The sequence below is a fragment of the Dicentrarchus labrax genome, unplaced genomic scaffold, assembly GCF_905237075.1.
Source record: "Dicentrarchus labrax unplaced genomic scaffold, dlabrax2021, whole genome shotgun sequence".
NCBI lineage: Eukaryota > Metazoa > Chordata > Actinopteri > Moronidae > Dicentrarchus > Dicentrarchus labrax.
In genome coordinates, this window is record NW_026136723.1 from 23,482,798 (window position 1) to 23,507,685 (window position 24,888).

At 37.1% G+C, this 24,888-nt stretch overlaps 3 protein-coding genes across 3 annotated transcripts in view; 1 reads left to right on the forward strand and 2 right to left on the reverse strand.

Moving 5' to 3' along the window:
- The window catches only part of pkhd1l1.1 (PKHD1 like 1, tandem duplicate 1), a 43,989-nt gene extending 32,615 nt beyond the window's left edge, over nucleotides 1-11,374 (reverse strand). The window contains exons 1-23 of the mRNA XM_051390039.1: nucleotides 11,292-11,374; nucleotides 10,877-10,989; nucleotides 10,619-10,696; nucleotides 9,722-9,866; nucleotides 9,504-9,612; nucleotides 9,336-9,393; nucleotides 9,165-9,258; nucleotides 8,770-8,823; nucleotides 8,582-8,655; nucleotides 8,440-8,482; nucleotides 7,597-7,667; nucleotides 7,394-7,504; nucleotides 5,988-6,080; nucleotides 4,112-4,377; nucleotides 3,499-3,590; nucleotides 3,239-3,398; nucleotides 2,011-2,146; nucleotides 1,688-1,831; nucleotides 1,349-1,503; nucleotides 991-1,101; nucleotides 621-770; nucleotides 326-450; nucleotides 76-236 (exon numbers count right to left, since the gene is read on the reverse strand). Coding sequence (XP_051245999.1) covers nucleotides 76-236; nucleotides 326-450; nucleotides 621-770; nucleotides 991-1,101; nucleotides 1,349-1,503; nucleotides 1,688-1,831; nucleotides 2,011-2,146; nucleotides 3,239-3,398; nucleotides 3,499-3,590; nucleotides 4,112-4,377; nucleotides 5,988-6,080; nucleotides 7,394-7,504; nucleotides 7,597-7,667; nucleotides 8,440-8,482; nucleotides 8,582-8,655; nucleotides 8,770-8,823; nucleotides 9,165-9,258; nucleotides 9,336-9,393; nucleotides 9,504-9,612; nucleotides 9,722-9,866; nucleotides 10,619-10,696; nucleotides 10,877-10,931 — 2,485 coding nt within the window. The 5' untranslated portion in view covers nucleotides 10,932-10,989; nucleotides 11,292-11,374. The remainder of the gene's footprint in view (nucleotides 1-75; nucleotides 237-325; nucleotides 451-620; nucleotides 771-990; nucleotides 1,102-1,348; nucleotides 1,504-1,687; nucleotides 1,832-2,010; nucleotides 2,147-3,238; nucleotides 3,399-3,498; nucleotides 3,591-4,111; nucleotides 4,378-5,987; nucleotides 6,081-7,393; nucleotides 7,505-7,596; nucleotides 7,668-8,439; nucleotides 8,483-8,581; nucleotides 8,656-8,769; nucleotides 8,824-9,164; nucleotides 9,259-9,335; nucleotides 9,394-9,503; nucleotides 9,613-9,721; nucleotides 9,867-10,618; nucleotides 10,697-10,876; nucleotides 10,990-11,291) is intronic.
- Nucleotides 11,375-16,600: 5,226 nt separating this feature from the next.
- Nucleotides 16,601-18,421, reverse strand: LOC127358456 (transcription and mRNA export factor ENY2-2). Its single transcript, XM_051391576.1, has 4 exons — nucleotides 18,189-18,421; nucleotides 17,983-18,053; nucleotides 17,803-17,877; nucleotides 16,601-16,874 (listed from the first exon to the last, which is right to left on the reverse strand). Exons 1-4 carry the CDS (start codon nucleotides 18,254-18,256, stop codon nucleotides 16,798-16,800), a joined length of 291 nt encoding a protein of 96 aa, XP_051247536.1. The 5' UTR covers nucleotides 18,257-18,421; the 3' UTR covers nucleotides 16,601-16,797.
- A 561-nt stretch (nucleotides 18,422-18,982) lies between these two features.
- The window catches only part of nudcd1 (NudC domain containing 1), a 35,552-nt gene continuing 29,646 nt past the window's right edge, over nucleotides 18,983-24,888 (forward strand). The window contains exons 1-3 of the mRNA XM_051391516.1: nucleotides 18,983-19,205; nucleotides 20,623-20,777; nucleotides 22,502-22,687. Coding sequence (XP_051247476.1) covers nucleotides 19,091-19,205; nucleotides 20,623-20,777; nucleotides 22,502-22,687 — 456 coding nt within the window. The 5' untranslated portion in view covers nucleotides 18,983-19,090. The remainder of the gene's footprint in view (nucleotides 19,206-20,622; nucleotides 20,778-22,501; nucleotides 22,688-24,888) is intronic.

The window sequence follows — 24,888 nt, forward strand, 5'->3', positions numbered from 1 at the left end:
CAATCAAATGTAACACACAGACAAAAAAAGTGAGGCTATGACATTAAACAGCTATTAAAAAATCAATCTGTGTACCGTTCACATCACTTGTGGTGGGCGTCTTTCCAATGTAAACGGCATCCACATAGAAATCACCAGACTCGTCTTTGTAGAGGTAAAGCTCCAGCAGACTGTATTTGCTCCCAATGTATTCTGTCTGCAGGGAACTCTGCAGGTCCATGCATGTGTAACTCCATCTGTCAAGAGATAATCACACTTATATGCTGCAATCTTTCTCAAAAGTTTGTATCTGACAAATTTAAATCACTGCATGGTTTTCACTGACTTGTGGCCCTTATTGAAGACCGTGTTGATCTTTGCTGTCTCTGTCTTGGTTTGGCCATCGCTGCTGCGGTAAGTGAACTTCATTCCAACTTCATCCTTCAGCATTCCCTTGTATGCAAAGCAAAGCTACAAGGAAAGGAATAAAATATTTAAGATGAAAACTGAAGATAAGTCATAGTTTAATAACCTTTCAGAGACAGTAGATCAGAACGTTTTAGTACATTTGTCAACTACTTTCTTGTTGCATCCAAGTGAACAAGATGAACCTCAGTGAATAAAACAGTTGTGTGTTTTACCGTCGAATGATCATCCAATGAAACTGGTCCGTAGGCATCACCAGACTCTTTGTTGTAACTTTCCTTGAAAAGAACCACAGCGTTCTTCAGCGACCATTGACCGCAGAAACCAGAGTTGTTCACTGGAGTCCCTTCTTCAGCAGTATCGAACTGGAGAGTGCAAGAAATCAAAAAACTGTGAGCAACCAAAACCAGAAGCTCTCCAAAGATTTAAGGTCTGTGGGCTAAATCAAAAGAAGATAAAACAAGTGTTTTTGAGATGCAAGCACAGAGGAATACTTTTCTTAGTTAGTATTATAAGAGTTTTTCTTACTCATGTTTATGCTTACAGACAACAGTCAGTACAAAATGTATGTTTTTAAACACTGACCTGAGAGATATCATTTTCAAAGTCATTGAAGTATTTCACATTAGTCCCTTCCGTTGTCAAGATCTCTCCGGGGCACTCGGCTTTCATCATGTCCTGCAGGGCCGACTGCACCTGTTCACAAAACCACACAAACTGGATGTTAGTATTGTTTCTACACAGTACAGCACAGGCTACAACGACTGCAACAACTTCTGTCGAAAAATGAGAATCTATTTTGACAAAATAGTCTAAGAACTGAAATGAGTCATCATCTCTAAGAGTTTTTGTAAATTCAGCCAGTCAGATATCATCCCAATCACACTGAATCACAGATACGGTGTATGAGCACAAAGAGAGACTTCAATTTTACACAACAGACCTCAGACTCAGTTGCATTGAAGGTGATGGGCTTTGTAGGGATTCCCCCCCAGACCAAAGTGAAGGTCTTCATGTTGCTTGTTCCCTTTGTAACCTCAGCAACAGTGACGTTGGTGTCGGAGCCAAAAACCTCAGAGCGAAGAGGTTTGAAATCCCCTGCAGTCAAAAAAAGACAGATGATCAATTAACTTATTGCTCTTTGGCTGTTAAAATCATAAATACAATCAGGTACACAGATACCATATAACATAAAGTAGTTTAATGTTGATTCATGTGAATGCGGTGTAACAACCACACACTTCATGAACTAGCAACTTGCTTCCTTTTTGTTTCTTCATACCTCTGTCAGAGTTGAATGTGACTATGTAGTGCGATCCTTGGCCATCGGACTGTTTGGTGACCTTAACTGTGTCGGGTTTGATGGACCAAAGGCTGTTCAAGGCTGCTTCCACTATAATTGCTGAGGCACTGACTGGAATTGGTCCTAAAGAAGAAACAGGCAAATGTCATGCACAAACACAATGGCTAGTATACATTTATTATAAATTAAAGGAACAGGTTCAGCCGTTTCCTTAAGTGGCCACAAATGCTAATGTAAAAATGTAAAAGTTGGTATTTGGAGGTAATTAATGCTTTAAATGAACTAATTGTAAAACACATTACCAGTCATTGCTTCTCCATAGCCCAGGCTGAAGAAGGTACTCCCACAAAGATGGCTGGCACAGTTGCTGCTGACGGTAACTTTCTGCACCTCTTTGACTGCGGCGGCACTGCTGGGCCACGATTCAAAGGTCACTGCCTGGGAAACAGTGAGAAAGAACAATGGTGAGGTACAGACGTGACCAAGAGGTGGACACTGAATGAACACAGAAAAATAATTTACAGTTTTTAGTGTAGCCACCTTCCCTCGGCCTGCTACATTTAATGTTACCTCATTTAGTTATAATGACTTTTAAGAAACCCCAGAGAGCAGATTAGGAGTTAAACATAAAGAGAACTTGCAATAATGCTAGCAATGTAACAGCCGGGAAACATAAACTTTTCCTTTGCTTCAGTCCTTTATTTACTTTTAGGGAATAGATTGAGGGGTGAAACCTCTTTTTTCAATGGGGCAACAAAAGATAGATAGAGATAAAACATAAACAATAAACAAAAATGAAAAAAATCATTAAAAAAGAATATAGTAAGGTCTGGCTGTATTGCTGTGTGATACTATAAGCAAACCCGTATATATCTAATTTTAAGAAATAGTCATAGTATAAAGAACTGACCACCATATGCAAAAAATGTGAGCAAAACGATGGGATCAGCATTTCTATGTATCCGCTTTGTAACATCCAACATCATAGCCCTCAGTTTATATTTACATAGCTGCTTTCTAGAAGTTAGAGGTTTAAACACAAGAAACAATACACTGCTTTTGAGAATTGATACAATATCACAAAACAAAAGATTGCAATATAATATTATTATATTATTATATATATTATATATTATATAGCTGAGACTCCAGACATTGGTATCCATGCTTCCACAAGTGTAAGTGGAAAGTTGGAAACAGCCAGAAAGAAGGATTGAAAAAGCAGCAGTGTTGAAATTTTTTAAAATTGATTTTAAAATGCATATAAACGAATATTATCCAAGAGTTAAATAAGAATTAATACCACTTTAATATATGTTTAATATAGATTAATATATGCTCTGTTTAAAGGTTTAAAAGGTCTGTCTACAGTAACACCACCACACTAACTATCTACTATCTTACTAACATTATATCTTGTTTGTTCTCATCTAACTCAGCAAGAAGAGTATTTCCCAGACTATCTAACCAGACTGTGAGGAGTCTGGGATGTGTTTAACAGAACAAAGCCACAGGTTAGCAACTACATACCAGTTCCTCATCGAACACCTCATATTCAATCACGATATTCTGAACCTCATTGACAGCATCGTCCGTCTGGTCTTCAGTAAAGGGGCTCTCCCCTTTGAACAGGGCAACGTTGACACGAGCTTGACCGCCATACTCTTGATGCAGGATTTCCAAGTAGTAGCTGCAGAAAAAGTAAGTTTTTAACTTATTTTCAGGGGAAACTGTAAGTTCACAGCTACAATGAATACAGTTTATAATCAGAGCCATAGTTCTTTACTTACGGTTTTCCTTTCTCTAGAGCCATTACTTCAGACTTTTGTGATACCAGTTTTGTGTAGTCTGCGACATAATATGGTTGAAACGCAATTTTAACCTAAAGTGGAGAGAGTGAAAAAAACATTAGATTCATACAAACTTTATGTTTTAGGATATCTTTGATTGTTTCCAGGGAGGATCTAGAGAAATAGACAAGAGGGTGTCATGGAGCATTTACATGAACAATCACATGTATCAAATGAAAATATCTGAACTCAAAAACTTTGTTCAAGCATTGAATAAGGATATCCAAAAGTGGAATTAGGAATCAATAAATTGTTATATTTCCAAATGTTTAGACATTTTGAACTTTTACTGTTACTTAGTCTAAAATGTGGCTATAACAAATTATGATTTTTTTGTTTTTAAAACTTCATTTTACAATATTTATCTACATTAATGTCTTAAATTTGACAGAATTTGACACCGAACTGGACTGGCAGCTGAAGTGACCAGGCATTTCATAGGGGTGTCTCTGGATCTGCCTCTGATTGTTAGAAACGTGATTTCTTTTGATTTTGTACACTCGGATGATCGCAGTAGGTGTAATTCATTTCAAACCAAACTCTCTGCTCGTACCATATCCTCTGGGCGGCTTGAGTTGCTGAAGTAGAGCTCACATCGGTCATCACAGTGGAAGTAAATAGTGTAGTTGGCGCTCTTTGGAGGGACGAAGAAGCCTCTGGTTCGAGTGCTGATCAAATCCAATTCAAAAGGAAAGATGTGCGGCATGGAGTCGATCCACTGTGCCCAATATCCCGTTGTGTTGTCATTGTAGTTGCGAATGTCAGTCAGGTATCTGGGTCTTGTGTCGTTCCACACCTCCATCTTCAAGCCTCTTCCACCTGGGTTTAAAATGGGAATAAATGGTGGTGCATCACAATTACAGCTGAAACGATTAGCTGATTAATCAATGAGTCGACCAGCAGAAAATTAAACGGCAACTATTTGATAAGCTGCTAAAATGTGAGAATTTGCTGCTTTTCTTTGACACGTGATTGTAAATTGAATATCTCTGGTTTAAATATAAGAAATTTGAAGCCTTGGAAATTATTGTGACCATTTTCACCAAATTCCTTGTACGTGTTTTCAACAAACGCTCCTAACTTCAGATTTCTGTGTAAATCAGCTGTGTAAAAACGATGAATGCCACCTGTGCCTAATGGACTCATGAAATCTACACAACTAATGTCGCGGTGATACCGTATAAAGGCTACACGGCATGTCCCATGTGTGAGGAAGTTGTTTCATGAAAACGGAAAATGTAAAAAGTAGAACTTTACAAGCTCAGAGGTTGAAGTTCTGGTCTCAGAGATCAACAAAGGTGGAAGTAAAGGACCTGCTAAAGCCAATGAGTGACTGAGAAGAAGTGGATCAGTATGAAAATCGAGGCGATCGATGACTGCATCGGGGTCGAGCGGGTCAAGTCAAGGGGAAGTCTCCATCACGGAAATAGACAAAATAATATGTGCCATAATAGGTGATGCAACAGAGGATGTCCCTCTGGACAGTGACCTGCATACACCTTGAGAACCCCATCAATGGCCAATTTAATTTAATGATGATATTGTCATGATATTTATTTTATGATATTGTAAATTTAGAATTATATTATAATTCAAACAGGAGGATGTCAGTGTAATTATGAAGTGTAATTTAAATAGGAAACTCAAAATTGCTTTATAATAATGCAAAGTACAATCCTTTACTGATAAACGTACCACTCGTAAATTGTGTTTGTACTTAAGAGAAACTTCAAAAAAAGAGAAAATTGGTGAATGACGCAAGTTCTCCTAAATCAGTCGTACGAGCCACTAAAGAGTATCGAAAATGTTCGTACATTGAAACTGTAGTGAAAGGTCTGTATGATGCTTCTATAGTGTTGATATGACTATAAACAGACTCTTTTCGCTGTCTATTTTTGCAGGGAACCAAACGACTCACAGAAAAAATAGGTGAGACCTCAACTCTCTGCTGAGATGTGTGACTGACTTTATCATGGGTGCCAAAATAAAACACAAGATGTTCCCCTGCTTCTTTTTTTTTTTTTTTTTTACAGAAACCTGAAGCAAAAGGTTGTAGAAATGAAAAAAATGGTGTCTGTATCTGCTGTTGACGTCAGCTCTACGAGAGGTCTTTTGTCAGCTGATCAGAAATATGTGCTTTTGTCAGAAAACAGATTATCTGGTCACAGTACACAAAACATCAAACACCCTGAGTCCTGATGAACTGTGACAAGTGATGAGATGAGATTGTCATCTTCACAAGAGCAGTTTTGTTGGTGGAAAGATGCTTTAAATTCTTCCAGTGATCAACGTGTTGTTCACATAATGACACAGCACAAAATACAGCAATGGGACGGATCGAGACAAGCGTTGGTTGCATGACATCAAAAGACAAAAGGATAGAAGGAGAAGAGGAGGAGGAGGAGGAGGAGGAAGAGGTGTGTTCTCACCTGGGTAGACTGTCATGTTTTTGTCCATATCGTGTTTGGCAGTCCTGCACGTTATTCTGTCATTGGACACACTCTGGATTTCACAAGGCAGGCCTGAAGAAGATTGAACACACGTCTTAGTTCACATTACACTTTCCACTGACACAAAAACACAATAGCACAGGCTTTACTTGAGGGAGTAATTAACTACAAAGTGAAAATTGACTCATTATCTTCTCACCTCGTGTCAGCTGAAACACTACTGAAAGTAGTCCCAAACACTGAATGATTTTTAAAGACGAGTTGATTTTAGGGTGATATATTTCTTTAAATGCACATTTATGTCCTTTGGTTGCATCTTTCCACTTGTATTCTCATTTCATCACATATCTAGTTTCATAATACACTTTGTAGTTACAAGAACCATTCATTTTTGTTGTCCAGTGTAGTCCAGCTTTTTTCTAGAGAATTTTTTGACATATTTTACCTCTTCAGGCCTCTTTTGTCTCAACCGGTTAACATATTCAAGCAGTAACAAGGATTCACAAGTAGACGTTGCTTTACTTTAAGAGTCTCTAGCAAAACAGGTTGGGAACCCCTTTTGTAGATGCTCGTAATATGTATAGTATTATAGTTCTTGTTCAAGGTTACTATGCATATTTTCCCTCCTTTTATTGCTTACACTGTCTAATTTATACTACTTTATTGAGGTTGACAGATTAAATAATATTCAGGAAGAAAAGTGTGAGCTCTGCGATCTGTTAGAAGTGTTCTTCTCAAATTCAATATTCTGATGCACCTTCAATCAGATTTTGAAATGGTCATTTAACTTGATTGCTTTTAAGTTTTCTAATTTGAAAGCATACAAGTAAAGACAAGATGGATAATCTGAGTAGAACTGATGGTACTTATTGGTTGAAGTCACTCAAGCTTTCTGTTTAATCATCTAATGTGAAAATATGGAAGAATAGTGATTTAATTGTATGATTGTGTCAAACATTCAATCACATTCACATCCTTTACTGTCAAGGATATGCCAACAACATGCTAAATGGCTCATGAAGTCTTTTAAAAAGACTTCACCACCTCGCTTGTCACGGTCTGTTGTGTCTCTAAGCTTTCGGGCAGATTCTTTCGTCTGACTTGCGACAACTCTGTGATTATCTTTTGTTTGTTGTGTCTTGAAGTATGCACACATTGTGTGCTCTTTACAAGGATTATCACCATCGCATGACTTGAGGCTCCGACAATGTGCCAGTGAGTTTTGTTTTGTGGAGATGTACCACATTCATCCATTCATGCTGAACACTTTGTTCCGTGTGAAAACAGTATCAGGTTGTGTGCAACATCAAAGTTGTCATGGTGTTGTAAACTGGCTAAAGCTTGGTGAGTTTTGGGTAAGTTTCCATTCTGATGGTGGCGATTACCTCCGACGAGAACACGTGCTGGGAGATCGGTTTGGTCGAAGAAGCGGCCGTGGACGGTCAGCAGGGTTCCACCCATGACGCTACCGTTGGATGGTGAGACTCCTGTCACCTCTGAACAGGAGACATAAACAAACATTTCACTGTAACAAGAGTAAATACTACACGCGAAGCACCGTGAACAAATGTTTGTCTGTCTAACGTACCTGCAAAGGTCTGAAACATAGAGAGTTTTTCCAAAGATGAAACTCTGTAAAGCTTCTTGTCTGTCAGACTCCTAAAGATTTTAAAGATATGAACTGATATTATTACAGTTGTTCATGCAGTAATGTGGTTGTTGAGTAAAATAATTTATCACCAATAAGTCAAATCTTCAGGAGAGGTTCCCCAATTTCCCAACTTCCAGTACACAATATATAAAAGGCAACTGTAATCTGTTACAGTTACATTTACTGTAGGAAAACAGGGGGATTATTAGCAGGATTACAATTTTAAAATAAAAAATAAATAAAGAACCATAAACAACGAGTTTTCAAGAGTCTTCACGGGAACGCCACTCTGGTCTCGAGTGAAACGATAGCTCATCATTCATTATAATGGCCTCTACACCATTATTTTGTCTTTAAAGTAGAAAAGGGGAACAACCTCACAGTACAGTACATTTACCTTGTTGCTCTGAAAATGCTCTGCCTGAATTTGCTTAATAAATGCAAATTTATTTCAGCATAGGAGCCCTTTTGTTTGCTACAAATATCCCCAATTTTCTAACATTATGTCGTTTTATAGAATAACTAAAGGTAATATTACTGATATTTATTTTCTTTATTTGCATATTTGGTACTGAGGTAAAAGGCAACAGAAAGTAATAAAGTTACGTTACTTTTATATTGTAATACTTGGATTAGGTTACTGACTACATTTCTTAACAGGTAATTAGGGATTGTATGAGATTACAGTGTTAAAGTTACCCTCCTAAACCTGATTGTTAGAGGTCTTTCTGAAATCATAAAGGTGTGTGTATGCAAAAAAGGTACTAAAAGGTATTTTACCTTCCAAAATCGTTATCGAGAATGTAACTCAAGTTGTGATGCCCTGTTGGAAACAAAACATAATTATTTAAGGAGTTTTAAAATTGATCTTATTTAAAATATACATCAGAATCAGCTGTCATTATGAAGAAAAACATCGTACCAACATACGTCCCCGTCATTTTGCAGCTCATGTATCCCCACTGAGAAGTTTCAGAGTCCAGTTGTAGGTTATACCTTTAGAAATATTCGAAAGTTTTAATACTTAGTACAAAATACTAATCATATATATTTGTATTATATCTTTACTGTATTTACATCAAGCAATCTACATGAAGACAAAGTACTTACAGTTCATCTGACTCCGGTTTAAGCAACTCGCATGGCATCCCTCCCATGTAGGATCTACAATAAACACACTCATACTCATTAATTCATAAGAGTGTATACTTCAGATTTAAAAGTATACATTTAAATGTTTAAATTAAATTGGGAGTTAATAAACAAACAAATACACTTCTTCTGAAACCTTCAGTGTTTTTAATGCAGACTAGTTTCTTTAGTCATTATTGTTGGATCAATCTGCCTTCTGTTATAGGATATTGACAGGATATCATCATATAGCAGTCAGAAATGTCCCTCATTTAAAAAATAAACAAAAAACTTTATAGCTTTGGTGGGACAAAATGCTTTACAGTAAAATAAATATTTAGAATTTTAATCTATGCTTCATTTTATTTTTCTACCTCAGAAATCTGACGTCGAGGCCATTGGAGCTCTTGTCGGTGTTGCTTCCATACACATCACTGAAGGTCCGTCCTCGCAGTGTCACCAAGGTGCCTGCAGTGGTTTTGAAGTGGCTTTAATATAAAGTTCAAACTGGACTCTGTAACTGTATGCTATAAAGTAATCTGTACCTGGGGGACCAGTGACTGGACTCAGAGTGGAGATGGTAGGTGTGCGGTACCAGACAGTCTGAGGACAGTAAGAATAGAAAAAGACGGTTAGAAACCAATCAAAACAAGACTGCAGGATCAATTGATGTGTAAATTAAGGCGTTTGTATTGCATTCGTTGAAAGCTTACATATATGCTGCAATGGTATGATTTGTAAGCACCACGGCATATATTGCTGTCAGGAATAGGAACACCGTCCACGCTGACACGGACCACATATTGATCAGACGGCATGGCACTGTGATGGACATGATAATTAAATTAATCATTTTAGATACATATATAAAGGAAATGACTTTTAATAAATGTGTATATTCAGTTAAGAGTCCCTTTGGCCCTTTGGCTACCTGGTGTAACACAGGATCTGGTTGCCGTGTGTTGAGTCTCTCTCCACCTCACAGGGGACTGACCGGGTGTCTGACACCAGGGTCACACGGTTGCCAAATGTGTCGTCTTTTGGATTCAGCTGGAATTGTTTTTCCTGAGCAAAACCTGGAAGAAACCCACCAAAAATATTCATTTTTAAAAACATTTATCGCCGAACGAGTCCTACTGAAGGAAAGCGTTTATTAGCGCAATAAAAACAGGTGAAAATTTAGCAGAAGTCCCAAGTTTTAGATCAAGAGTTGACTTTTTTTTGACAGATTATAAACAAATAATCCACAGCTGCACTGCAGAAACAGCCCTTCTGGAAACAAGTCACTTTTGCTTGGCTAGAATCTTAAAATTAACATAAAAATCTATCCACTGAAAGACTGTAATGGACCTTAAAACTAGAAAAATCTAAGAAAATAATCTTGTTCCTCTGCTGGGATATTATGCAAACCATTGCTGAAACTTGTAACTGGTTAAATTTTGCTCAATATTAGCTGGATCACGACAAAGTTAGATATATTGTCTTAAAACCAGATTACTTTTCTAATGCAAAACATACTTGACAACATTATTTTTCCTTTTAGACAAAAGAAACAACGCTTTCTTGAGATTCCTTTTTTGCAGTGTGCAGCTACTATAACTATTTCTTCTGTTGTATCTGGTTGGTTAAACAATATCATAACATGATAACAGCACAAACAAAAGATAATTTGATCACTTTTTGACCATTCTTTCACCAATATATATTTAATTTACGTGTTTAAAGCCTCAGAACTGAATTAAAACACAATATTCACAGTCATTACAAGATAAATTGGGTCTATATCACTATTGAAGCATCTAATCTGTCTGAGGATCCAGTCTCTTACCGTCGCCATTGATGGTGAGTCGTGTTGCTCCATTGACGCTTCCTCGATGTGGCCATATGTAGTTAACGCGTTGAGCACCTGAAATATAAAACAATATAAAGGATGTATGTTCCCCCCCAGTGCGCAGTGGAGGGTTGTGACTTGTTCCAACGTTTTTCCGCAATTAAAAAGGCGCAGACTTACATCTAAACTCGATTTAAAACAAATGCAGATTTAGTCAACTTTGACTATGATTGCACTTTGTGTCTGTTCACTTACTGCAGCAGCACCACAGAGCCAGGAGGAGAGCCGCCGGCTTCAACTGGGACTCCATCCTGGAGATTTCCCAGACTTCCCTGCTGCCTCACCTGCAATCTGCTGTGATGAATGCTCTATAAATGTTGGGAAACGGTGCATTTTTTATTATGTTAGGGTACTTCTCTGTAAATGTTAGAAAGTCCACATATAGCAGAATTAGTCTCATATCAAAGTGCTCTGCTGGAAGATTAAGATACTGTGAAGGGTGACTAGTTTGATTTGATTTATTTGACTTCTAAAATATATTATACACGTATTCTCTGTCAAACATTGCGACACATCCATACATATTCATTACAAATGTCGAGAGTAACACAAAAAAATTTGAAACTTATTTCAATATAGAATGTGATGTAAAAAAATAAAATACAGCTACCTGTTGAAAACGCCGTTTGCTTGTTAAATGACTCAGGTGTTCGGAGAGGTAGAGGACAAACAGTGCATGCGCCACAGAGCACCACCTCCTTATAAAGCTGCTCAGTGTTCCGCCTCTCACCTGAAACTGGGAGGAGGAGACTGACCAACCCTCCGGTCGAAAAAGGACGATGAGTAAAAGTTCCATGGAGAGGAACTGAATCTATAAAAAGTAGATTTGTCAAAGGGTGTGCAGGGGTGGTGGACTGTAAGTTTTCTGATCTTTTACTCAGGTAAAAAGTACAAATATCACACTGTAAAAGGTGAGGGTGTGTAAGTATAATCAGGAAAATGAACCTCAAGTGTTAAAACATGAAGGAAAATGTTATTTGTGACTGTTATACGGTTATATATTCTATCATTAGATAATTATTACTCGTGAAGTCATGTAAAAGCTGGATTATTAATGCTGTAGTTGGTTGAGGTGGAGGTATTTTGTATAGGATTGCAACCAATGATTATATCCACTGATTAATCTTCTGATTATTTTCTACATTCATTGATTGGTTTGTAAAAAATTCCCAGAAAATATGGAGAGATGCACAATTATATTATTTGTTTTGTACAACCAACAAAGCAAATCCTCACATTTGTGAAACTGGAACCATGAAATGTTTTTACATGACAAACCATCATCAAAATAGTTGCTAGTTAATTTTTTCTGTCGATCGATTGATCAGCTAATTGTTTCAGCTGTGCTTCAGAGACGCATTGAGACAACTCAAGAAAGAAAAAGGGGAAATGAGCAAGAACAGGCCTGAGAATAAAGACAATCCTAATAATAGAGGATTAGTAATGATACAATGATGGGCAGCATATTACATCATTATCAGAGAGGTCATGAGGGGGCCCTGTTTAATATGTTACATCATTAAGCACTACAAAGTTTGGATAAAAGGAAAAAAGACATATGAATAAAACATGTAAACAATGTAGTTAGTGACTTTTGTATTGGTTTATTTATATGTATTTGCTTTGTAATTCACTAAAACCACCTTTTAACTCTCCCTTTGTTCAACAGTCACTTCATCAGTGACACTGTTAGTACCGTACGCAAGGTGTCAAACTATGCGGTGCCTTAGAAACAAGTGGACTCTTGTGTCAATAAACAGAGTTAAAACACTCTGCGGCTCAGGAATGTTTACAGCCACAACAACCAATGAGCGCACCAACGCAAAGACAGGAAATATTTGACTTTTCATACCATACAAGGCAAATATCAACATATAATTACTTTACCATGGCATACTGAAGAGGCAGAAATCAGACTATTTCAATAACCTCAGTGTTATTCATCGCAGTCAGTCGGAGCTCTTTTCACTTATATCCTCATCATTTCCTTCAGCACAGATCATAAGGGAGGGTTACATCATCAGACTTCAGTGATTTGAGCTGAGTATGCAAATAAAGAGGTGCTGCCGTAACCCTAACCTCTCCACCATATAATAAGGCAGACAGCCACAGGATAGCCACGAGGAGGTTTGTGAGATTAATGCTCTTTACACACTAGAACAGCAAAGTCTCTCTATTGAGGTTTTCAGAAAATAAGACTGAATGTAATAAAAACCTGAGTAAATTCTGCAGGAAAGACAGCACCTTTTCTACAATACGACCACTTAAGCAACACGCGTAAACAAAGTAATCAATCTCTCCACATTAACACCCATATGGCGATACTTTTGCCTGGTTCTCTGGAACATGGGGAACTTTTCCTCTGGTGTTTTTGTCAAATCTATTTTTCTTGGCCTAGGACCAGTTCTTAAGCAGCCTTCCCATTGAAACAAAATAGGCACAAAGATAACCAATCCCCTTTCCACACCAAATGGATTCTTACATTACAAAAGGTTATATAAATACTGTGAAAAACAAACACAATGTAGTCATTAGAAATACTGCTCATAAAACATCGAACATTGAGAGACAGAAATCTGATTAGTTGATGAATGAGAGAAATATAGTGGGAGGAAAGTCTTGCAGCTTTAGCATCCTCAAGTGGTAATGAGAGATTACTTTTCATTTATTACCACAAAAATCACTATATTACTATAACATCAGTAAACTATCCTCTCTGTCTGGGCTTACTGGCTGCTGGTATAAGGGTTCATTCTGAAATACAGGATCTGAACACTGAACAGAACTTGCAGAAAAACGCAGGACAATGTATAGCAAACGTCTGCAAATCAAATGCTATAAATGGGTAATGTGTAATGTTGAATTGCTCCATAAGAAGACACTGCCTTTAGCCATTTGTTCTCAGTAGATATAAAACTTGTGGTGGTTATGTACGTCTCAGTAGGTAGATTGTTAATGCTCTGAGGCAACTGTGCTGAAAGATGGAACAAAAATGGAAAAAAAAGATAAGCTTTCATTTGAGAAAATCCCACTGTTCCAGAGAATTTACTACATTAATAAATGTGTTAAATGTATTATTTTAAATGTGTTAAATCTGTGTTGATGATAGATGACTAAGACTAAGAGGTGCCTGTTTGAATATGTCAGTAATTCTTCAGGTAATCAGAATGGCATCTTCTTTGATTAGAAAGACAGATGAGATAAAGTTGAGTAGCTACACAGGAAAAAGGTGAGAACGAACTCAAAAACATATTTTATAGCTCCACATTTTTCAACTACTTTCTTTCTTCTTTTCAAGGTATGAAGCAAACAGGAACAATAGATACAGACATACAGCTAGAAACATGGATAACAAAGCTGAACAAAGATAGACTCATTAAGGTGAAAAAATAGGTGTATGCACATACATATAAAAGCAACAATGACCAACAACATATAGTGTCCATACACATGTGAAGTGTTTCTGTAAATTGTAAACAATGCTCTGTACTCGCAGTAAATCATGATAGAGTGGAAGAGAGAAGACAAGCATAATACCAGGACCCTGAAACTGAAGGAGCTAAGTGGAATCCAGCCATCATTAATTTCATTTACTCTTGAGCTTCACTAACTGTGACATGTCCAAATGTCTTCAGTTAGACCTCCATTAGCCTCTATTCACAAAGTATTGCATTGGAAGAGGTGGTGTTTTCTTACATAACGTGCGTGAGAACCACTGCAGAGCTCCACATCCCTTTCAGTCAGGAAGATAAATGCAGTTCTGTGACTGTCACTGTTTTTAGCTTAAACCATCAATCAAGTTGATTTACAAGAAAAATCACCTGCATCGTGGTTGTGAACGCTTCGCTCATCATCTATACCTTCATTGCATCATTCAGAATAGAAAAATTAAACTAAACTAAAATCTAAATAATAATACAATAGAGTAGAGTAGAGAATAGAGTATATTCAACTCACAGACTCACAGACTAAGGAAGGAATGAGTGACACAGGGTTGAAGCGACTTTCTATTCGGTGCAGCGCAGCCACAAGAGATGAGAAAACAAAATGAGCAAGTATCACACGACAAACAGCAACTCTGGTAACTTAGAATAGATCCTGAGGAAAGTGTGGTGCAGGTTTCAAAGTCACATCATTTATTATCACACTGTTAGGTGGTTAGATCATATAGTGGTCAGATATTAAGTTGAGATTCAAATTCTTGAGGAATTATAAAGACCAGCAAAGAAAAATCACATCTCACGACCAAAGTGCGAAAGCATTTCAATCAGGAGACTTCATTTTTTAAATGAAAGAATATATTTAACTGAAATTAGACCCTATCAAGATGTATTCTGAGGGTTGGTGAAGCCGTGATTAGTATGTGAAACACCCCTGATGGAGTGGTAGTGGTGGTGGTGATGAAGGAGTGAAGAGGATGCTGAAGAAGATCTGAATGTGATGAGGACTTCTGATGAGCTCAACCTGCACTGGAAAAAAATAAAAAGGATTTAGGATTAACACCCTAGAGGGCACTTAATGTTCATCCACTGCATACAAAGCTTTTTGAGGTGTTTAACAAGAGGATTTTTTCCCTTCTTCCAACATATTTTATAATAAACAGTTATGTTGTTTATTCAGTTGATAAAATGTCAAAATAGCAGATAAACATGTCACATTTTAGCACATTGTTAGGTAATGTCTCAATATTGTTGTAATCAGCAGCCAAAAGCAACCAAATTATTAGTCTGTTAATAGCAATGTAAGAGCAGTAAAATGAAACATAGAGCAATAATAATAATAATCATTAGCTGTGAGCTGAGTTCGTTTTTTACGCTTCGAGTTTTGTACGATTAAACAAACAAGATATAACGTGTTAAATAGTGAGACTGAGAGCTGATTCTCATCTAGGTCTCTGCAAGAAAGCAAATAACTCTACTTCTCAAAATATCACTGACTATTTCTTTAACTTAAAAATGGAAGAAAATTAAACTTAATTATTTTGAAACGTCAACATTACTTTTATAAAACACCCTTTCAGTTGTCATGATTCTTAAAGTTGCTTTAGATATGAGGAGGAAAAGTGAAAGAGTCTGATTAGTGGTGAGAGATGTGGGTTTCAGGGATAAAAGTTTTGTGACACCAAAACTTCAGGGTTTAGTGTTAAAGTGAGTGAGTTCATTCTTTCAGTGGTGTTAAGACCAGGACTCTGCATGAGCAAGTTCCCACTAGGCACTGACAGCGATCAAACACAAGCTCACTGTTTACAGTAACTCAATATTCACTCTGCCCACACACCAAACGAAAAACTCAGTCTAAAAATAAAAAAAATACCTCTGTCACTTACAGTATTATTTAACTTACACGCTCTTTCCATGAAGTCTGTAATCAAGACACAAAAAAGGAACACGTATGTTGTCCAGCGGGTTGAGGCGGTGACGCAAGAGGAGCATCTGGCTCGACTTCCTCTGAGTGACACTGAAGACAACTCAAAATATAATTCCTGAAAGGGCAAATTGTGTAACTGCAGCAGCTTTTATTCAGGAAATAACTTCTATCTTAAGAAAGATTGGTGATTGGGGTTGATTCACCAACACTCATATAGAAATACATACATATATATATATTTACAAATGTACAGTTTATCAGTAAGTGAACTAAATAACACACATATTCAGCACTTTGTAAAAACATTTAAAGTATTCAGACACAAATATTTTCTTATATGAGGCAGATAAGAAAAGCTGTCTCCATTTTTTGTTTGAACAAGAAATTAAAGTAAATTAAAGCATCTTTAGTAATTGCTCTATATCCTCTATAAGAACTATACCCTAGAGCAGAGGTATTATTATTATTAAGACTAATATATATATATATATATATAAATATGTAAAAGAAATAAACTAAAATGATATTAAAGAAAAAAGTCAGGACCCCCAGTGACCAAAATAGGCACGACTTTATTCATTTTTTTCCAAAACTGCTGCATAACAAACTAAAATCAATATGAAAACACAAAATACAAAATAAAAAATAACACTTCAGCGTCGCTCACAACGAGAACAAACATCAGTTTGGATTTTAAATTGTGGATCTACGGCGAGTAAAAAAAATGTCTAGACGGGGAATCATCTCTTTCACAAGGTGGCGTGTTGAGCTAGAAACGCTCTGATTCTCTGCAGGAGCTCTTTCTTCACGCTGTCCGGTACGAGTGCTGCACGGGAGACACAAGAGAAAAAGTACAGTAATACATTATTAAAATAATACAGATTATTATTATTATTGTGAAACTTTTGGTTTGTTTGTGATGTTGTTGCACTGGATCTATCTGCAGTTTAGAGCTGAGAAGAGACATCATTTATGTTTTAAATCGTGAAATGAAGAGTTTCAACTCCCTTAAAATCAATAATCAATGGTTGAATAGGACGGTCGGTTGTGTTTTAACCTCTTAAAGCCTCCAGTTGTTTCCTCGTTCAGCAGCTTTAAAGTTTAAAAAAGTCAGTTTGTTATTCCATAAAATGTAAATATTGATTTATTATTTATTAAATTATAGTTTTCAAATGTTTAACTGTATATAAAGTCTGTGTTCATTATGTATATAGAACTTATCAGTGTTAAAACTAAATGTTTTTTATTACTTATTACTCTTTTCAAAAGTAATATTGTTACTTTACTTATTACTCCCCGCTCACAGTATTTAGTTACACTACTACGGTAGTTAAATTACTTTTCTACTTCTCCCCACACGTTTGCTAATTGTGCTCATTTTCCACAAAATTCAGACTTCCGACGAGTAAAATCTAGTTTTGTTTGTTAAAATCAAAGTAATGTGAATATTTACAGACACTCACTGTCAGTGTTTCCATCTTCTGAAGTGGTTTCCTCCACGATTACAACAATAAATCCAAGGATGTGATTAAATCAGCAGGGAGGTGCCAACAAAACTAATTATATAGTGTAATATTATTACTGTATTAGAAGTTATTTACTATTATTATTACTGTAATTTAAATGAGTTACTGCCTAAAACTGATACTTAACACCTTAATTTCTCTAGGTGGGGTTAATAAAGCTCTTCATACCTTATCTTACCCCCCCGCTGCTGCTGCTGCTGCTGCTGCTGTGTATGTGATGAACTGTACCTCTGCCCTTTGGTGTGACTTCTGTGACCAGGTCCTCCACTGTGACATGCTCCAGACCTTTCTCTTTGATCACATCTGGACAACAAAAACAATCACAATGACTTCAGAGAACACACACACACACACACACACACACACACACACACACACACACACACACCAGAGAGAGAGAGACAATACCTTTGCAGTGTGCTTTCAGCTGATCCTTCCATCCACACTCCACCAGCTTTGCCCTGAGCAACTCTTTCAACCTGCGGACACACACACACACACACACACACACACACACACACACACACACACACACACACACACACACATAAAAAAAAAAACCCTATTTCACAATCAAATCCCTGAAGAGAAGAAGAGAGGATGGGCTTGCTTACCGCTCCCGTTCCCCCATTTCTATGAGCTTCTGGTTTATTGCAGCCCTCATCTGCGAGTCTTTGCTCATGATCGGCCGGAAATACAACAGACAGCGGGTTGCATTCAGCGGGGCTTTTAAAGGAGGGTAAATGTGTTGAGATGTCTTTATAGTTTGCGAGCTCTCAGGTAGACGTTGCCTTTTGTCGAGATGGATTAGCCGGGGAACACACAGTTCGGTCAGGAAACCGCACCGTGGAAAACCGTGAGAAGCTTAAAGGTTCCGCTTTGGCGGACGGTTAATTGGTCTCACACAACACAGCAACTTTTTTTCTATTTATTTCTCATAATAAAGAAAGTTACATGGATACAAATGTGTAAAAATTTTTTAAAAAAATATACAAATATATATATATTATATATAATAATATAAATAAATAAACTATCAAAGAAACAAGAAACAAAATAAATCTAAAAAATAAATATATAAAAGAAAAGAAGAATAAATAAAAAATAATAAAAGAAAAGACAAAAATAATGCAAAAGGGGGAGGGTCTATATATAAAAATGTTTTATTATTTATTTAAAAATATAATACAGGCTGCGGTGGTTTTTAAATTAATTTAAATTAAATGAATAAATTAAATAAAAATAAATAAAACCTGGTCGGATAGGACACGCTATCTTCACATGAATAAGTTTTATTAGCACGACTATAAAAATAAAAAAATAAAAACATTAATTAAAGAGTTTGAGAGAAAAAACAAAAACTCAATCTCCCATGAGCACTCGGGCCGGTCGTGTCCGCTGTAAAATGTCTCCGTGTGCGCCCCCAAACAACAGGAAACGTGTGTCTCACTGACTTCTCTATCATCATCATCATCATCTTGCCTCAGATAAGTGAAGTGACACTTTTTAAACAGACATGGCTGCGTCCAATTACTCCCTGAAGGTCAACCGAGAGCTGCTCGACCCAAACTTTGAGAGTTACCGGTTGTCTCTGGACGCCATACCGACGTACAACGTTGAGCTGGACGCTGGTGAGGAACTGTACACTTAGCAAGGGTGGTAGCCTAGCACTGACACACCACTGCTGCTGCTTGATGAAGGATGAATGTAAGAAATACAAACACAGCTTTATTTATGCAGCTGGCTACTGGGAGCAGTAGTTAGTGGGGGGTTCACACAAGATTCAGGGGCTGGTTGCATGATTTAGTTTGTGATAGAGGCACAAGGAGGCTGTGCATTCAATATTTTAATTGCATTTAGGCTGGAATGACTTGCTGCACACAATAGTGGTGAGTTGTACTTGTCTGCAGTGCCAATGAATACATCACACACACACTAATAGCAAAGTTAAAAAAGTCTCAGTCAAATTGACGTTGGATAAAAGTGGAGAAGGTGTGAAAGTAAAGGTTCAAGAAGGCTCATGTAAGCAGAAAATGACATTACGTTTGTTTTCACTGTATATTTTGCAGAATAACAGTGATGTTAGTGAGGATTTATGCAGCTGGCTACTAGAAGCAGCGTTAGTGGGGATTCTTTTATCGTTTACAGTGTCATTATTAGTATCATTGGCTTCACCGCACGCCATCAAAAACAACACAAAATTACATTTAAATCCAGAAAAAAAAAAAATAGAGAAGGGCTGGTTGCCAGATTTAGTTTGTGAAAGAGGCACAAGGAGGCTGTGCATTCAATATTTTAATTGCTGGGGTTAGTGCTGCACAATTAATCAAAATATTATCGAAAATCACAATTCAGCCAAGTCCAATATGCAAATCACAGAAGCTGCACTTTTTGAATAAAGGTAAAATGTGTGACAAAACATTATTATATAGAAGTACTGCAGTAATGAAGAGATGTCCTGGACTACAAATCTTGTTCTCCAGATTTAAGAAAACATGTTTGTTTGATAAAGAAATGATCGTTGTCACACTAATTGCAAATCGTATATCTTAATATCTGTCAAAATAATTGCAATATATTGTTTACTGAAAGTTATTAAGTGTCAATAAATAAATCACACACAAAAAAAGCGAAAAAAAATCTAATCGATGTTGGATAAAAGTGGAGAAAACATGACAGCAAAGGTTCAACTAGACATATAATTTCTATATTTCTTGAATTTCCCTCGGGATAAATAAACTATCTATCTATCTATCTATCTATCTATAATTAGAAAATAAAAGAATGATAGGAAGGGATTCAGAAACACATTTTTTTAAGAACCCCAATACAACAGGTCAGCCTTTTCTTCTCTCAACGTAATTAAGTTGCTTTTAAAACCCTTTTTTTATATATATGTCATATATGTTAAAAATTTCACAAGCTTCATTTATTAGTCATTTAAAATTGCTATTAATCCGGTACTGAGAAATCTCACTCTTAAAGCTGATTTAAAAATAGAGTCAAGTGTGTCATTAAACCTTTTTTGCTTTTTCATCTGTACTGCAGCTGTGGAGGAAGTGAAGTTGAAGGATACTCAGTACACCCTGGAACATATGCGGGCTTTTGGCATGTACAATTACCTCCACCTAGACCCCTGGTATGAAGACAGCGTTCTGTTTGTGGACTGCAAAGGACGGGTTCTCAGTCTCACCGTCACCCTGGTAAGCTTTTAAAATCCTCGTTCATCCCTGATAGCTATTTATGTATTTGTGCTGCGGTTAAAATGTGCTGTTTGTATTAACTGTCACCTAGTTTTCCCCACCGCTACATGTCTAAGAGGCAAATTCCTGCATATTTCTCCTTCCAGATAGAAATAGTTGTGATTCTGATGTTGTGAATTGTTTGTGTGCTTTAATGCTTCTGACACACCAGTAGGTGGAGACCAAATACTTGTGTGACAGCAGCAACGAGGCATTTCTGGCAGGTGGTGTCAAGAAAAAAATGCAAAAATTCCACAATATTAACATTTTACAAGCTGCAATGTTAATGTGAGTCATTATAATTAACCTAAACCTGCTGTTCTGTTGTTTGTGATGCTTCAGATGGTCAGAGGGGTAAGGGTTGCCGGTTTTTGGCGGAAAGTAAAACTTTTTATTCCATTTTTTCACCCATCGAATGAATCAGCACAGAGGGTAATGTCTTGGATGAGCCCCTTGTATGTTTGTGGTAATTACATAATTGACTCAAGGTAGTGATACCTAATGCCAAGATGCTGAGACAAGGAGCAAAATCAGCTCAGTGACCTTTTCAACGGAGACTCCTTTTATGTCTAAGACATTATTGACCATGATTAGAGATAATTGGTTGTTGTTTTTTACATGTAAACCGGCCTGAAGAAGGATGATCATCAGACCATAATCCTGTGAGACAGTATTTCTGGCTTTCAGCCGCATAATTAAATGACTCTTTATGAAAATGTGTTGCTCAAATTCTAATTACAATCATCACACGATAATTATCGTCCCTGGAAAACGTTTCACGTACATTTGCAGGGTAGTGTCACTCTTGCACATTGTACGTAGGTGATTCACCCCTCTGTTCGGGGGCATTAACGACACGGATGCCGGAGAAAGCGATCTCAAAGGTGCATCGTGCATTAGGTAGGGATATGATACACGGTGTCACGCTCCATAGCAACCACAGGGCAGCTGTTGCATAGTCCTTTTGAAAACCTGTTACTTTCACAGAATGAGTAATTGATGCTCATGTGGTGGCATATCTGTCCATTACTAATAAGGCTCTAAGAGTGGTGAATCACATGTGAAGCCAAGTCACATGAGCGGCCACATGACAGTTGGTAACTTGGTTTCTCCTCGATGAGCGCACGTTGTTTCCTGCTATCCAGATTTTATGTTGAAGGTGTGTTTCTGAGTCCTTCTTTTACCATGGAAATTGTGCTTTATTGCATTGTTTTGATATCATATGTGCATCGCTTATGGGATTAGAGTGCCACGTTCAGTATGAAAGCAGTGACCTTTCTCTTCTCCTGTAGTTCAAAGCCGTTTGTTGTTAAGTGTCTTTATGAGTCATGAGGACTGGACTGCTTAAAGGATATAATTTGATAGTTTGGTAGCAGCAGTAAAGACCCATTTTACATTATTCAACAACCTTCTCCTCAGTAGAACTGTAACTTGCAATGAAGTAGAGACAATCAATTTTGTACCATTCTGATGCTTTTCTCAGAGCATAGTATTGAGACAAGTAGTCGATTACTCTGTTAGTTTATCGACATAAAATTGGCTTTTGAGTCACTTTTCTAGTGAAAAAGACTTCTTCTGCAGATGTGAATAAATAAGTTGTAGCTTACATTGATGTAGAAACCGTTACATCTGATGCTGTACTGACTGATGCTTACTGATGGGTCTGTTGTGTTGGATGGATCTAGGACACTGCCCTGGGGAAGCCCAGAGAGGTCTACCGTATAACTGCTGACTCCAGCCAGTGTGAGGATCGTCTCTGTGCGTCCCTCAGCCTCACCTCAGCGACCTGGGCGGCTCTCTCTGATGGCACCGGCCGACTGCACCTTCTCCGCACTGGCAAGAGGGGAGACAGCTCCCAAAACAAGTGGGAAGTGAGTATAACAGCTCGAGTTACTGCTTTAAGTAAGACACAAACACAAACAGTTTCAAACAATATTGTGTCTTTCCAAAAATCTAGACGTCTTCGCAGTCTGTGTGAAGGTCAAAGGCTCTATTAGTGACTAAATGGAAGTGCAACAACACTGATTGAATGTACTCACATAGTTAAAATTAAAAAACAATAACTCAAATGTTTGTTGAAGAGGAGGTATATCACCAACAACGCTGCTTTGTCATCACATTGTTTCGACTCGACACCACTATTTATTGGCAAATTATACTTCTTGTAATGTGATTTGTTCACATCTGTGAGATGAATGTCTGGAGAGTGAGTGTCTAAAGATATCTCAACAACTGGTGATATAATCGTTGAGTCACTAAATAACACACACACACACACACACACAGAAGCAGAATTGCAGAAGTTATTAAAAAAAAATAAAATAAAATTCTGACGGTGACAAATAACTTTGTCTGTCCAGCTCTTGACAAGCCAACGTTTGATATTTGGTTATTTTTTTAGGCGGCCGGTAAAATAGTTGAAAGATATTTAAAGATCAAAACCAACAATGTATTGATCATAATAAAGAGTACTGTCTGTGTATCCAAAGCCTAAAATATTTAATTTCTCCGTTCTATAGAGCTCCACTGTTCCATAAAAATGATTAAAGACACATCAATGTATTAATCCACAGCTGAAAATGCAATATTTACTTCTGATTAAGTGGAGTTTGGTAAAAAGCGACAGTGCCCAGCTGTTCTAGTGTTGTTAAAAAAAGAAACTGTATATTTGTGACCTGAGCTTGAGGTCTGAGTGCCACAGAAAGGGCAACAATATTTTGAGACACGGACACGAACACACTGTTGGTTTTAGGCTTTCAGGAAAAATATATAAAATTGGCCAGCCTAGGATTTATTCTTTAACTTGCCTTATACTGTAGATTCATATCATCCAAGAATAAAAAGCAGCTGTAAGGAAGGTATGTACAGCGTATGTTAAAGTTAGAAATATTTATCAGAATGAACCAAACCAGACAACCATGAGTCATGTTTAGAAATTGAAATTGAAGAAATAAATGTCCTCTTGCATGATGACATGTCCTGTTATTCAGCATAGAAACATGTCAAATGAAGCATTTTTTGAACTGTTATGCAGCTTTCATACCAGTTTTAAAAAGCTTAGCTGGCCTTCGGAAATTGGCTTGCGGTAGTGAAGGATGAAGCCTTTGATAAGACCGGTCTTTGTGCCCTTCATCCTGTTAACAGGCGTGCAGTTGGGATTATCTACAAATGAGAGTTCACGCTCTGAACAAGCACACTTGATGCGGTTCTGAAAGCAAAGTTCAAGAGTGGAATTTGTAATGAAGATTTAAGCCCTCGAGTCTGTAACTTCCAATGTTCTAAGTTTCAGCATTCGTGGGATGCCAGCGAAGCTATATTGTCTGTGTTGTAAGGATATCGGTAATAAACTGACTCATATACCGGATATATTATGCAGTCACATTAAAGTCGGCGTCCCAGCTTTCACATCACCTTCTTCAACCAGACAACTGTTGACACTGATTTAGAAATACTAGTTTGAATAAGCATTTTATTGATAAAATAAAGACAAATATCTTCTTTCTAAATAGTATGGACCATTTAAATGCATTTGATGTTACCCAGTAATGTTGTGGCTTCTTATTAAGGCATCTTTTACAGCTACATTAGCATGCATACAGCACTTAATCGTTATAACCATTAACCTTTTATAGTTTATTTAAGATAAATTCACATTTTTATTACTGAATAAGGGGCAATTCTATATTTTCATTCAGACACCTTCTCTAAACTGCTTACAAATGCTAAATGTTGCCTTTGGGAAACGGTTAATATAATATAATATAATATAATATAAAGCATTATCTTGTGATTTGATTTCAGTTTGTTTATAGTTTTATATATTTAGCTGGCCAATCTCCAACCTAAATATCCCCAGTGAACACCTCTCTGCTTACGTACTTTAGGTTTTAATTAAGGAGTCTGCCAGATGTAAATCTCTTTCTACGTTTTGGCAAAACCTCTTCTCCTAAGCACTAATTTCTGTTGTATTTTACTGTCTTACTGAGGAGACTTGGCTTGTGGCTTCACCACACAACATAAATAAATAAAAAGATTGATATAAAGAACAAAACATATGCAGTTAGAAGAGTCA

Coding starts and splice junctions, on each gene's coding strand:
- LOC127358456 (XM_051391576.1), bottom strand. CDS start 18,256: ATGAGCAAAGACTCGCAGATGAGGGCTGCAATAAACCAGAAGCTCATA. Junction 17,878..17,982: donor GCTGAAAGCACACTGCAAAG/GTATTGTCTCTC, acceptor TTTGTTGTCCAG/ATGTGATCAAAGAGAAAGGT. Junction 16,875..17,802: donor AGTCACACCAAAGGGCAGAG/GTACAGTTCATC, acceptor TCTCCCGTGCAG/CACTCGTACCGGACAGCGTG.